Source organism: Haemaphysalis longicornis, unplaced genomic scaffold (genome assembly GCF_048455015.1).
Source record: "Haemaphysalis longicornis isolate Haplotype H1 unplaced genomic scaffold, Haemaphysalis longicornis Haplotype H1 scaffold_7, whole genome shotgun sequence".
Classification (NCBI taxonomy): Eukaryota; Metazoa; Arthropoda; class Arachnida; order Ixodida; family Ixodidae; genus Haemaphysalis; species Haemaphysalis longicornis.
The window spans coordinates 16,296,595-16,309,477 of NW_027526422.1; the positions used below are offsets into that span (position 1 = coordinate 16,296,595).

The 12,883-nt window shown below is 48.4% G+C and overlaps 1 protein-coding gene across 1 annotated transcript in view; it reads right to left on the reverse strand.

The window, feature by feature from the left end:
- Fuss (SKI family transcriptional corepressor fussel) overlaps window positions 1-5,597 on the reverse strand; it is a 77,067-nt gene extending 71,470 nt beyond the window's left edge. The window contains exon 1 of the mRNA XM_077676089.1: window positions 4,725-5,597. Coding sequence (XP_077532215.1) covers window positions 4,725-4,802 — 78 coding nt within the window. The 5' untranslated portion in view covers window positions 4,803-5,597. The remainder of the gene's footprint in view (window positions 1-4,724) is intronic.
- Window positions 5,598-12,883: the final 7,286 nt, after the last annotated feature.

The following is a 12,883-nucleotide window of genomic DNA, read 5'->3' on the forward strand; positions in this document are numbered from 1 at the left end:
AATGGGGTTAGCGAGTATTTTGTGGAGAGCAGCTCTCCGCCGCGGCCGACGGCGACGACCCGTGCGCTCTCCACCTGGTATAGACGCATGTTGCCAGCGGTATACCTACAGCATGGACGAGCGGAATCATGGGTGCTAAATGTTCCCACATCGCTGTACTGAGCATATAAAAATGCAATGTATAACGTAATATCACCATTCATTTTCACTTCAACTTGATAACTGTATCATTTCCTGCTCGGATTTCTCTCGCACATACCTAAATCGGCCTGAGTGCGCCTAAACAGGGAGGCAACCATGGAGTAAAAAAATCACGCCATATCCACGGAATGAATGATGATAAGTGGGGCGAAGCTCGAGAGGGGGAGATCATCGGTAACCGTAACTCTCCCGTGAAAGTTCGCCCATTACATCATTAAGAAAGACGTAAGACTGTGTGCGTACATTGTACAAATCAACTTGTATTTTCGGAGTCAATGCTCCCAGGCCCAGACCTGGTGAAAGACCCCGCGCCATCGAGGACTACCCCGCACCTCCACCACAATTTGTCACGTAGGATGGGACACAACGGTAAAGAAAGAACTTTTATTTAGGGCGAACTTCTGCCCGAACAAGACGAGAGGAAACGAGCAAAGGTCCTTGCGTCTCGTTCGATCTCCGAGAACGACTGCCTGCGTTCGTGGCGTGATCTCTTGCGTGATCTCCCTCTCGCAGTGCACGTGCGCTCGCGCCTCCGTTGGCGAACACAGACAAGCTCTCGCTCCCGGTGTCGAGTTTGCGCTGCCGGTTGCAGCCGGTTCTTGCGCGTGCAACGCGGCCCACTTTGCGACATCTCCGAAAGCATGCGGCGGTCACGTACCACGAGACACAAGGGATGGACAGACCCATGACTTAAGGAGCTTCGCCCCTAAAACAGTGGGCGGAGCTATAGTGAACTAGAATAGTGGATCGGCGCAGTGAAAGGCTGAGCACATAGCAACAGTTTAAAGACTTCTTCAGAGTAGCATGACCAGAAAATTTCGCCTGCCAGTGTTAAAGAATGATGTTGCTCAGTTTATATTCTTGTTACAACAAACTTGATGTGTCAAGCCAAAATTTCTTCTTTTTGCGTGCCATCTTGAAAATGTTGTACGTGAAATTTGTTTTATCTTATCGCAGTGTTTTCTACCTTTCCCACCAATATCTACCAGTCATCACGTTGCCATTTTTTTTTCGAAGTATACAAAAGAAAGAAAAATGGAACAAAAACGACACGGCGTGAATTTTATGGCCCGCTCTTAAAGTTGATCATCGCAATAGGCTAGTAACGAGGCCCAGTGCATGAGTTGCACTCATCAAGTGTGGTCGGCGCAATGATAATACGCAGCGTCATCATGGCGTTTTGCATTGCCTGATATAACAGCGCAGATCAGATTTTAGTCCAATCACACGCCTGCGTCGTTCTTCGTCCTATTTGCTCCCTTCGAACCAGCGATTAGTCACTAGGTGACTTGTGGCAAAGCGGATCAGCGGACATTTTTGATTGATTGATTGCCCCAATTTATTTTGACCTCCCGGGGATCTTTAACGCGCGCCCAAATCTCACACGTGCGTTTTCAATTTTCGCCTCCATCAGAAAAGCAGCCACCGCGGCCGGGATAGAACCCGCGTCCTTGGGCTCACCAGCACAACGCCGCAACGACAAAGGCACCGCGGGGAGTGGCAACGGGCATTTTTAGGAGGGCATACCCTGACGAGAAATGCAAATAAATGCAAGGAGAGGGTCTTCAACCTGTCTAGTAGAACGCGAAGCTCCATCTAGAGCTTTTTAGAGGTCACAGTCAAGAGATAAGATTAATATCACACTACTCCCGCATTCTCGTCTTCTGATTGTTTAGTGGCTTTCGCGGGGGCTTAATCCGCGCGATTCTTTCTGCGTTCAACCGTTTCTTCTTTTTATGTTTGCCTGAGTTACCTCGTTCTGCTCACGAAGGAACTGACGTCACAATCGTTGTTTATAAATGTGATGCCATATTACATTTACATAATCCGCATAAGTTTATAATTACCCACATTTGTTTGCGACAACTTATCTCATAATCAATCCCTTTTTGGGCCTCCAGCATATTGATGTAACAATGCTACTCCATGAAACACTCGTTCTCTACCGGGATTGATTGATTGATTGATTGATTGATTGATTGATTGATTGATTGATTGATTGATTGATTGATTGATTGATTGATTGATTGATTGTGGGGTTTAACGCGCCGACGCAACGCAGGAGATGAGGCGCGCCGTATTGGAGTGCTCCGGATTAATTTTGACCACCTGGGGATCTTTAACGTGCGACAAAATCTCGCGCACACGGGAGTTTTCGCTTTACGCCTCCATCAGAAAAGCTGCCGCCGCGGCCGGGAGTCGAACCCGCGTCCTTGGTCGTTCTCTGTTCTCTACCGCAATGGCGTTCAATGTTAGACAGGGTTGAGTATGTATACCTACTGTCAGGGAGCGGACCGTATACCATTGGCTCTGCCTATACGAGGGGACATTTTACGTAACATTGCCAGCCATCATAAAACCCCGAGCGAAGCTATCTCGTCAAACGCACGTGTACATCATTTTTGGAAGTCGCGCTCCCCCGCACCCCAACTATATATGGACGCCAAATTTACAGTTAGTGAACTTTATGGAACACCGAACATAGTTTTAGCAGCAAGGCTGTTCTGGGACTGGATTTGACGACCGTCTGTCCTGGTATCGTGTCACGCTCCCTCTGGAGCAGGCTTCTCCGCCCACGCCAAAACCGGTTCCCAGTATAGAGAATTTAATTATTAAATAAATAAAGGCCCCAGGGCCTTCATATTTTTATATAAAACGACTTACATTTTCTTTGAAACAACGTCTTTTCAGTCATGCAATTGTGTTTAGAGGTGAAACCGACTTTAAAAATAGCTGTGTAACCTTGTTTATTGAAAGCTGGCTTTCTCACATTGCCTGTTGCGCAGTGAAGCATGACTAACTACGGAGGGAGTATGGTTACACAAAGCGGCTCTAACTCTCGTGTTTTCAGAAGTATTCCGAAAAATATTATGTTACAATTAGACGCTAAGACAACTATACCATTAGGCCGAGTTTCATTTACTTGTTCAAAATAGCTTGCTCACAGTGAAATTGTAAACCTTGCAGAATACTGGCGGCCGTCAATACGTGGGGCGTATGGTTACAGAAAACGGCAGTAACTGTCATTTTACCGGAACTATCCGGAAACAAGTATGGCAATTAGCCGCTAAGACGACTCTAACATTATGTACAGCAAAGAAGTTGGAGCTAAATGTCATCTTTGTAAAGACAACCCACAACTCCGCTGCTTCAGCAGATTTTACACTGGGTAGAACTGGGTGTAATTTTCTCTATTCGATTCTCTTCTATTTCTCCATTTCAATTACACTGGCGGGACTAAGAGCAGAGGTGAGAGTTAAATTTGTCTGCTCCGATGATAACTTGTATCCCTTCTACAACTACCGCACTGTTAGCATTGAAGGTGAAATGTTTCTCGGGTGAGTTCGGACCTGCTCACTGGCAGTGAGAGCCATTGAGCTTACAACGCTAATGTCTGCAGTTTTTTTCGAACTATATGTAGACAAAATAACGAGATAGATTGATAGTTACCTCCTCCTGATTTTGTATTTGATGTAAAAGCTCGCTGCATGCGCCATGCGCGCATGTTTCTGCGAGGTACCGTATTGCTGCTTGTATCATTTGCAGGTGCCAAGGAAAGAAGGATCAACCATCGCACACCGTGCGACAAGAACACATTCCCCGGCGGCTCATGATGGGGGCAAAAAAGAAGAGCTGGTTGAATTAAAGCCACCGCTATATGTATACGGCGCGCCTCAGAGCCCACGCGAAGCTTCAGCGCGGGAAACTCAAACATGTTCTCATCCACATCCAACGCAGGTGTTAATACAAGTAGTTTAATTTGATGAACGAGTAATTGTACATGTTGATTGTCGTTTAATATTCTAGCGAAGCCGTCGTTGTGTTGTTTCTTTTTTCGTAATTTTCGAGTCTGTCCTCTTCTTCTTTTACTTTAGACTTTTCTATAAATTATATAGGTACTGTGCGCGCGACAATAATTCTTTCAACCGAACGGATGCCGCTGAACTTGAATGTCTTTCCGTGATCAATTCGTTTGGGTAGACCCCAAAAGCGTTCTCCCGATCGGCTCAAAACGTGGTTGCCATGTGCGCTCTTTCAATACCGTGAATGGGATTGATACGGATGTGAGCCGTTTCTCCGGCCCAAGGGGGACTCGCAGGGAGACGTATGCTGGTCGTCACACGTCGGGGTTATTTCGCCAGAACGCTGATGTTTCTTAAAAAGAATCATTGATGATTGTTCTTATTTTCATGTGCTAAGTGCAACGCTTAAAATCAATACACTGAAAGTTCTTGAAAGTTGAAGTCATTAAAACAAGTTAGCCTTTGAACTTCAAACTGCCATCGAGTCCTCCTTTCGCGGCACCGACATGCACCCGTTGCTGAAACGACAAAACACTTCGCTACAATACACCGGCCCTTGGCACGTGCGCACTGCCTGCCTGAGCTTCATTATCTTCGCACTGATGGCCCTCGGTCAGTGCTTGCGCCATTTTCTTTATCCTTAATGCCTGCGTTCGTCTATACATACCTCCTATAAGCAACGCCAACGACGAAGATGCAAAGGGGATGACATATACTCACGGCCATCATCTGAGGCGAAGCCTGCGTGTTCATGACGGCCGAGCAACGGTTCGGTTGCGCACTGCCAGCAGCGCTCATGGACCTCCGCAGAAAAACGAAGCGGCCGTGGCGAAGGTCACCATTTTCCTGGCTTCTTCTCGCCGATGTGTGTCAGGCGCCCGGTAGGCAGCGGAGTCCATCGGTCACAAACTTCGCTTCGTTCTTACGTCATACGGCTGCTACAGAGCCAGTCTCATTATCCTCCTGGCGAAAACACCGTGCTTCCACGACTCGAATGTCCTGGTACAACTGTGCTTAGATCAAGTGCTAACGGTATCGGCGCTCAACGACCGACATCACCGACGCAGCAGCACCGAAAACTGCGGGTTCTTTGAGCTGCTACCGGCGGGTCCGCCCAACTTCACACCGGACTTCACCTATCCCGGTGACGGGAAGGTGAACTAACAGACACACGGGCGAACTATGGTAAGAAGAAGACGCCGCTCACGTGCCTGACATCCCTTTGTCCTTTCCACCTCCTGAACTCGACCTGGCGATAACGAACGACTCCTTGGGGACACCGGACATCCGAGGCATGGTTTACGTTCATGGCGTCTTCCGGGCAGGAAACTCGAACGCCGTTCGCGTTTGAAGGTCCCCCAGTGCAGTTAGTCGAGGTTCTTGGGGCAATTCTCGCCTCCGAACTCATAAACCCGAGCTTCGCCGGGTGCGGAGTCTCGGCGTTTCCGACGCTCGTGGCGCGTGGCGGTCACGTGGCTTGCGGCGGCAGCGCTGACAGCCGGCGCCCGCCGTGCTTCGAGCCCTGTTCGGTTCGAGTGGAGAGCGGCCGGACGCGGTGCTTCCCGTCGTACGGGAGGGCGGCTTCCCCGCGCAGCATCGCCACGCCTTGCCGCGCGGCTTGCGCTTCGATCCCCCGGCAGCTGCCCGGAGAAAAAGAAGTCAGGGGTGGTTACCGCTTCTCTCTGCCGCGCTCCCATTGGCCGGGAGGCGTGGCGACGTCACGTTTCCCGTTGATCCAAGTGGTTGTTCGGGACGCGCGTGCGGGCTCGCGCCGCGCGCTTTTTTCTTCTTTTCCCGCCTTTTTTTTTCCCCTCCGAAATGGCGCGTGTTTCTCTTGCGGCGCGGTTTTCTCCTCGGAAGCGCGATCAGGCGCATCAATCGGCCCTTGCGGTGCGAGGCTGGGAGATATATTTAGTCGGGGGACTCGGGTTTCGATTAGGGGGGCTTCGATTTTCTTCCGCGCGCTTGTTTTAAAGTGCACGCTAAACATCTTTAATGACGTGCAATGAAGTAATTATGTTCGCGATGAAGCGCTGTGGCTCAATCGCGCGCGCTCCTTGCTCGCTCTATTTGGCTGCTCGACGAGCAATTTGATGAGTTCGCCCGAGCCCCCTAGTGGCGACAGAGATAAGCGGCGTGTGCGGTTGATAAAAGCTGACGATCGCTTCGCTTAGCATTAGAGACAAAGGACGCGGCGCATTTGCGCCAAGCACCTCCTTTGTTTGCCAAATAATGCCGGTTCGAAACGAAAGCTGTTGGAATGGAGATTTATCGAATGGTGCTAATTTCCACTCAGGCCCTGGGAAAAAAATCGTTACGATTTGAAGATTAAGCTGCTTTCATTTCTGTGTGCCATTATTTTGATTTCAAGATTGAGCTGCCTTCATTTGTGTGGGCCATTATTTTGCTCCGGTATAACGGGAGCAGTTTCTTTCGTTTGAAGGCAGGTAAGCATAAGCCCCTCGCATTCACACCAATTTTTCCAGATTTTGTTGTGGCAGTGTCCTCGACGGCAAGCTCTCGAGCAGAATGGGACACCGACCAAGTTTGGTGATGAATGTGTTTTCACTGATATGTCGCTTCAGTGAAATATGGCCCTACGTTACTATAAATGGCTTGGGGTACACGAACCGCGTTAATTTATAACTTAGTAGCCTAAAATCAACCGTGTTTTTTTATACCAACCGCACTCACGTGATCATAACAGTCGCTTATAAACGAAATAAAAATCACTGGATAAATACAATTAATTGCTTTTATTTGGCCGATATAGCTCCCTCTTATGGTCGGATTGCCTGAATAAACTAGATTTCCGTTGCAGAATCTGTGATTATCTAAGTTGCTTCGTCATTCAGCATTTCTACTCTTTCTTTCTTTCTTTTCAAGTGGGACTACAAATTTGCCCTGAAGCGTTCTCCTTGCCTCTTACTGATCGAAGGTTTGGTTTCCTTCTTTTTACTCGTTTCGTCCTTTCTTTTCTTAGGTATAGCGTAATTGTGCCGTTCACTAGTTTAAGATCATTATTTTTATCATTGCCTAGTACCTCAACCTTCTATTAAAGTAGATTTCAATTTTATTTTCACCGTCTGGGCTTCTTGCACGTTCATTTCCAGTTCTTTCGTTTCCAAAAAAAAAAAATTATTCCTATCCCCAGTTTTCTTCTCTCCGCAAAAAATTCCATGGAGTTTCCCACTGCGCGTTCGCTTACCTTCATATGTTTTGGGCACCTGGAATCAGTGTAAGTGTCGCAAAGTATGTACTCGTTTGTGCTGTGGTGGTTATACTTTGTCCTGGTTTGGTATCTTTCCCTTTCTTTGCACCGTCTACTTTATATTTTGATTCAGAGTTAACGTTAACGGTTCCCCTTTCAAAGTTTGGTTTCTGTCCGAACTTTGCTAGGAGCATTTTCTTGTGTCTCGTTTTCAACGTTTTTTTTTTCCTCCTGTTGCTGCATCCGTAATGTCCAGAATTCGCCACTCATCACTGTAGTCATCCCAAATATGACGTAGCAAGCACTGTCTCTAGCAGCCCTGTCACTAGCAAAGGTGGGAAGTCATATATTCCATTGCCGCCCCCCCCCCTCCCCCACCCTCCCTTTTATATTTATCGCAGACTCCAGCTCGGGTTTCGTTGTTTCCCTTGGGTCATTTCTCTCACTCAGTGTTCTTTATTCAAAAAAAAAAAAAATTCACATTCAGCATGTCAGCTCGAACAATACTAAACACGAACCGGTGGTTAACAGCTTTCTTGCGGAATGTCGCTTTCTTTCAAAGTCCAGAAATACTTAAAGTCTAGAGCCCACATTCGCACCCAAAATTTTCCATAGGCGCATATAGTGTGATTAATTAGTTTCTTACAACGAAGAAGTTATCACTGAAGAGTTCAGCGCGCTGAAACTATTGCTATGGCGCGCTCCGCATAGTGCACGCTACCGAACCAATGAGGACATTCAATGCCTGCAGAACTTTCCTACAAGCAGGAGTTTTCTTTTTCCTGACGTGAAAATTTAGTAATACACGCTCTAAATTTTTAGGGGTCAAACTGATGATTTCAAGGGATGTGAAAGTTGAACTCGCTTTAAGCACGAACAAAATGTGGGTGTTGGGGATCAGGGAAACAGATGATGTGGCCCCTGCCCGTCATGGACATCGATTACATATTCAAGGTGCTAAAGATTTTCACAGGGCAAAATAGAGGTTCTGACAATAACCTTTCATGCTGCGAACTTGAAGCGCTAATCTTTCCTCGTGGTCTATGACTTGAGGACAAACGTGTCGTCGAAGCTAAACCTGCGTGCCTATATACAGGGTGATCAAAGTTAAGTCGACAGATTTAAAAAAAAAAATAGGCGCTTAGACTTAGGCAAAGACCACCTCTACAGTTAGGTTATGCGCCCAGGGGGACACATAAAAAGGACGTAATTATTGATGTAGGTGGCTTAATTAACTAAAATTGATTAATTAACTTTTTAATGTCTGCAGTAAGCAGGCATGTTTGTATTGGAAATTTAGATGCAATCGTGTTTCTACGCAGTTTCAATCGGCAGAATTCTTCTAGCGCATCCGTCGTCCGAGATATCAAACGGCGAAGTTTAATTGCCGTTCGCATGATTACGCCTGCTAGAAGTCAAGACCGGCGCGTAGCTCCTCCCTTTTGTTCTGTGTTTCCATAGCGGTTCCGAGTACTGCAGTTTGCGATAACGCCAGCCAAGAATGAGTGGGTGCCAGTTATCACTTTTTTCCTGTGCCTGCACCCCTTTGTTGAACGATAAACACCGTACACAGAACGCACGTCACAGAAGGGAAAAGCTGTGCGCCGGTGCAGACTGTCTTGGATGCGCAACCATGCGAACGGCAATTAAACTTCGCCGTTTGATATCTCGGACTACGGATGCGGTAGAAGAATTCTGCCAATTGAAACTGCGTAGAAACATGATTGCGCCTAACCATCCAATACAAACATGCCTGGTTACAGTAGCCACTAAAAACTTAATTAATCAATTTTAGTTAATTAAGCCACCGAAATCAATAATTACCTCCTATTTATGCGTCCCCCTGGGCGCATAACCTCACTGTAGAGGTCGTCCTTCCACAAGCTACGTACAGCACAGATGTAGGCTACATTGTTGTCAACAGCCCGCCCACTGAGGGCTCCTAACTCACCGCGAAGGAAGCGACAAAACGCGCCGGGGCCTTGCCGTTCAACCTGCCGATAGGAAATAAGGAAATGTCCTTTTAGGGCCCCCTTCACAATGAGTTAGGCGTACTCAGTGGGCGGATTGTTCACAACAATGTAGCCTCCACAGTGCACGTAGCTGTGGAATGAAGGTCGAACGGGCAACATCGGTCATAAGACGCTACTGAGGCTACATTACTCCCGCTTGATTAACATCACTGGCCAGATTAGGAAAAGGAGTAACTCCCAGAGGGGAGGGGGTTACAATCGCTGCTCCCCCGTCGGTGTGCAACTGGCCCCGTATCGGTCAGGCGTTTGAGAGCGGTAGTAATATATAAGGCGGTAATATATATACGGTTAGCTCGTCATGTCGAATGCACCCATCGTAACGCGAAACAACTCAGACGTAAACTTGGTTACAGCTAAGGTTACACGGTTAAAGTAAAAGTTGGTATTGTTCACGAGTATGAGTATACGACGGGAGAAAAAAAAGTTCAGTGCCACTTCAGTCTGTAAAAGTGGATGACCAGCGGAGTTTGTGGATTGCCGTGGTAACGGAAGCGAGGTGCCCAGGAAACCACAGACGATCACACAAAGCACAAGCATCCAAATAGGTTGTTCACAAACTCCCGCTCAAACCGGGCAGTCGCGCCGGTGAAGCGTTCAGTGGGATTGTAGCCACTCCGACGTCTCCTGCTTTCCGCCTCGCAGTATTCGAGGTCCCGACGGGCAGTTGGTACTGCGGCCCGATCGTCGTCGGTGGTCTTCTTCCGCCGCTTTTGTTATTTTTTTGTGAGTACTACACACTGTGGGAAAGCCAGTATACAAAAACTGATATTACAGTGATGTCCTTTAAAGGAGTCATGCAGACAAAACACAAGTTTGGTTCATTCGAAAGATTGCCTCGTTAGAATCATACTAACACAACTTTTAACGTAAACTCCGCTCAAATAAGCTATATAATTAGGAAAAAAGAGAATTTCCATGGGACTCACTAGTTCATTTCCTGCACTAGAACCTATGTCGTAATATGCACAGCTGTGGGATTGGCTGAGGCCGGCAAAAGCAAACGCAAGTTAGGAAGGGCTTATAGGCTTGACGAACGAGCTATTTTCGCCTAAATGTAATGTATATTCATTTTATAGCAATAAGAATTGTGGGGCAAGCAATGTAAGTTACGAAAGTACACGTAAACATAGATGTATACCAGAGCGTACTGTTGTTGGTACTGCACGCACTATGCTTGTTATAGCTACACAGCAGTCCGTCGCTTTGGGGTTGTCTCACACGACACAGGCCAATTGGCGTACGCGACATTGTTTTACGTGAACCTGTCTGTCCAGCGTGCCCCATGTTTCACGAAACGATTACTACTTACCGTAACAACAAGCCAGGTGCAAATACGGCCAGAAACAAAGAAAACGCAGACAGCGGCCCTGTGCAGTATGGTGGCGCCATCTAGGAGGACTATCGGTAAAAAATCTCGCCATCTTCCCGGAGAAGTCTGAGAAGTGTGCGAAGCAGCCATGGGTTCGAGGAGAATGAGGCGCGGGGCGGAAGGAGAATGAGGGGAGCGGAGCTCGCGCGCGCGTCGTTTATACCGTGGAGCTACAGTGGCGCCCCCAGTGGAGTAAGCAGCGGCTACCGTCGCGCCTCTAATTCTAAGCTGCTTCGCATTATCGCGCGCGGAGCCGCTGGTGTTGCCATTCGTTGCGCAATCCCGGAGAGGAGAGGAGCTTCGGAGAGTAGAGGAGCGTTGAAGAGGAGAGGAGGAATGCCGGAGAGTAGAGGAGATGAGACAAGGAGAGGAGAAAGGGGGAGGAGGATGCGCATGCGCAGTGGGGGTGTGGAGCACTGTGGACGCCGCACAACGGCGGCCGCACAATGGCGGAGGGAACAGGCGCGACCATAAGCTGCTCCGCATCTAAAAAAGCGTTCCGAAGCCCGCTGCAGAGTAAACAGCGCACTGAAGTTCGCTTGAAGACCTGTCCTTATTACATCATCGTAGACGTCACGAAAAACACGATTTGGCGGGAGTGTAAATATTTAACTTGAATTGATTGATTTCTCAGTGACTAAACCATCGTTTGCCGCCGGACAAGTGCTAGAGGCGCTATAAAACGGCAAATCTTTCGAATAAAACAAACCTATTTTGTCTGAATGAACTCTTTAAAGTCGGCTTCTCTTCTAAACATGCATTGCTGCGAAATCATTGATCTATGAGCAATATCCGCCATCTCATATCAAAATATGAAGGGCCGGAGGCGGACAGGTGGCCGAAAATGGAGAGGGCGTGCATACAGCGCGAGGGGAGAATACGTGTGGCCAGTCACAGCACGTGCAGGTAACACCGGCTAAGGCTGAGAGAACGAGTGGCTGTTGTCGTCCTGCGGGAATAAAAAAACTGGGAGTTAGCCTATAACAGCTCCATTGTTAAACAGAAAAAAAAAAACGAGGGCTCGTTCCTCTTTCCGATCGCAACAACCATATCCCAATAGGTATTACACTTACGATTTGATGATGTCAGGTGCTGAGTTTTTGTTTACGACGACACGTCCGCGTCCCACTCATCATCCCACTCCTCACCCACCACGTCCTTCATGCACAAAGAGGGACTTAGATCTCCTTCTACTCCTCGCTCCCGAGTGAAGTGATACTGAGACCACACCCCGGTTAGTGAGGAGCGATGACGATGACGACGCGTCTTGGTGGGCGAACGTACGTACGCATATGCACCCGCACAGTTGGAAAGAAAAGTTACCAGAGCTTGGTTTTAGAACTTCATCTCTTCACGGCCTAGTGGCCCAGAACTTGATTTACGTTTGTAATGCATCAAAGCCCGCATGGTGTGCATTCTTAGCCGCTTAAGCAGCGGATATATTAGCTTTGTTAACTGAAACACTGTCCTGGAGGCTGCATTTACCAAACTGCACGTATGTACGAATGGACAGACGTTTTCCTTGGAGTCATATTTTGTGGTAATAAGTAATTGTCAAGTGGAGACCCATGTGTCCGCACATCCAGCGATCTTTGTTCTTCCTTTTTATGCACGCCGGGTTCCCAAAAAGTAGGCTGCACTCTTACCCGTGTAATGTGCGGTACGCATACACTCACGCAAATGAAATTAATGAGTGGCTCAGTGGTTGGCCGCCTTTTCTTTTTGGCGGGTGACCCTGCAGTGCTTACCACGTCGTCGCAAGCGCGGAGTGGATAACGCGAGCCATCTGGAGCCCGCAAAGGCCCAAACCACGGCGCTTATCTGATTTGCGCGCTCTGGGTCCAAAGGCCTGCGGAGCCGCCACCATTACGCGGCTCGCCGATTGGGACTCATTGGATTTGCGGCCAAAGAGCGCCAGCACCACCCCGCGCCCTCCGAGCCGGTTTGCTTTGATGCGCTGCCGGTTAAGTAGGTGGGCACATTGCGTCAGGGGCTTTTAATCCCGGATTCTCGTCCTTCCGCGTTCTTTTTTACTCGCAAAGGACGCGAATGTGTGCGTAGGGGCGAGTTTGGACTTAGTTCAATGGTCGTGCGGAACTCTGTGTCGCGTCGGGTGAGCTCATAGCTCGGCCGTGAAAGCGACCGTAGCACGCAGCCTATATAACTCGGCGTGACAGGGACCACGGACGAGGCGTGCCTTTGTGCGCGCTCAGCCGCTGGCGTGAGTGCCGTTCGGCGCTCTTTCACTGAGGCAGCCTCTCCCGTG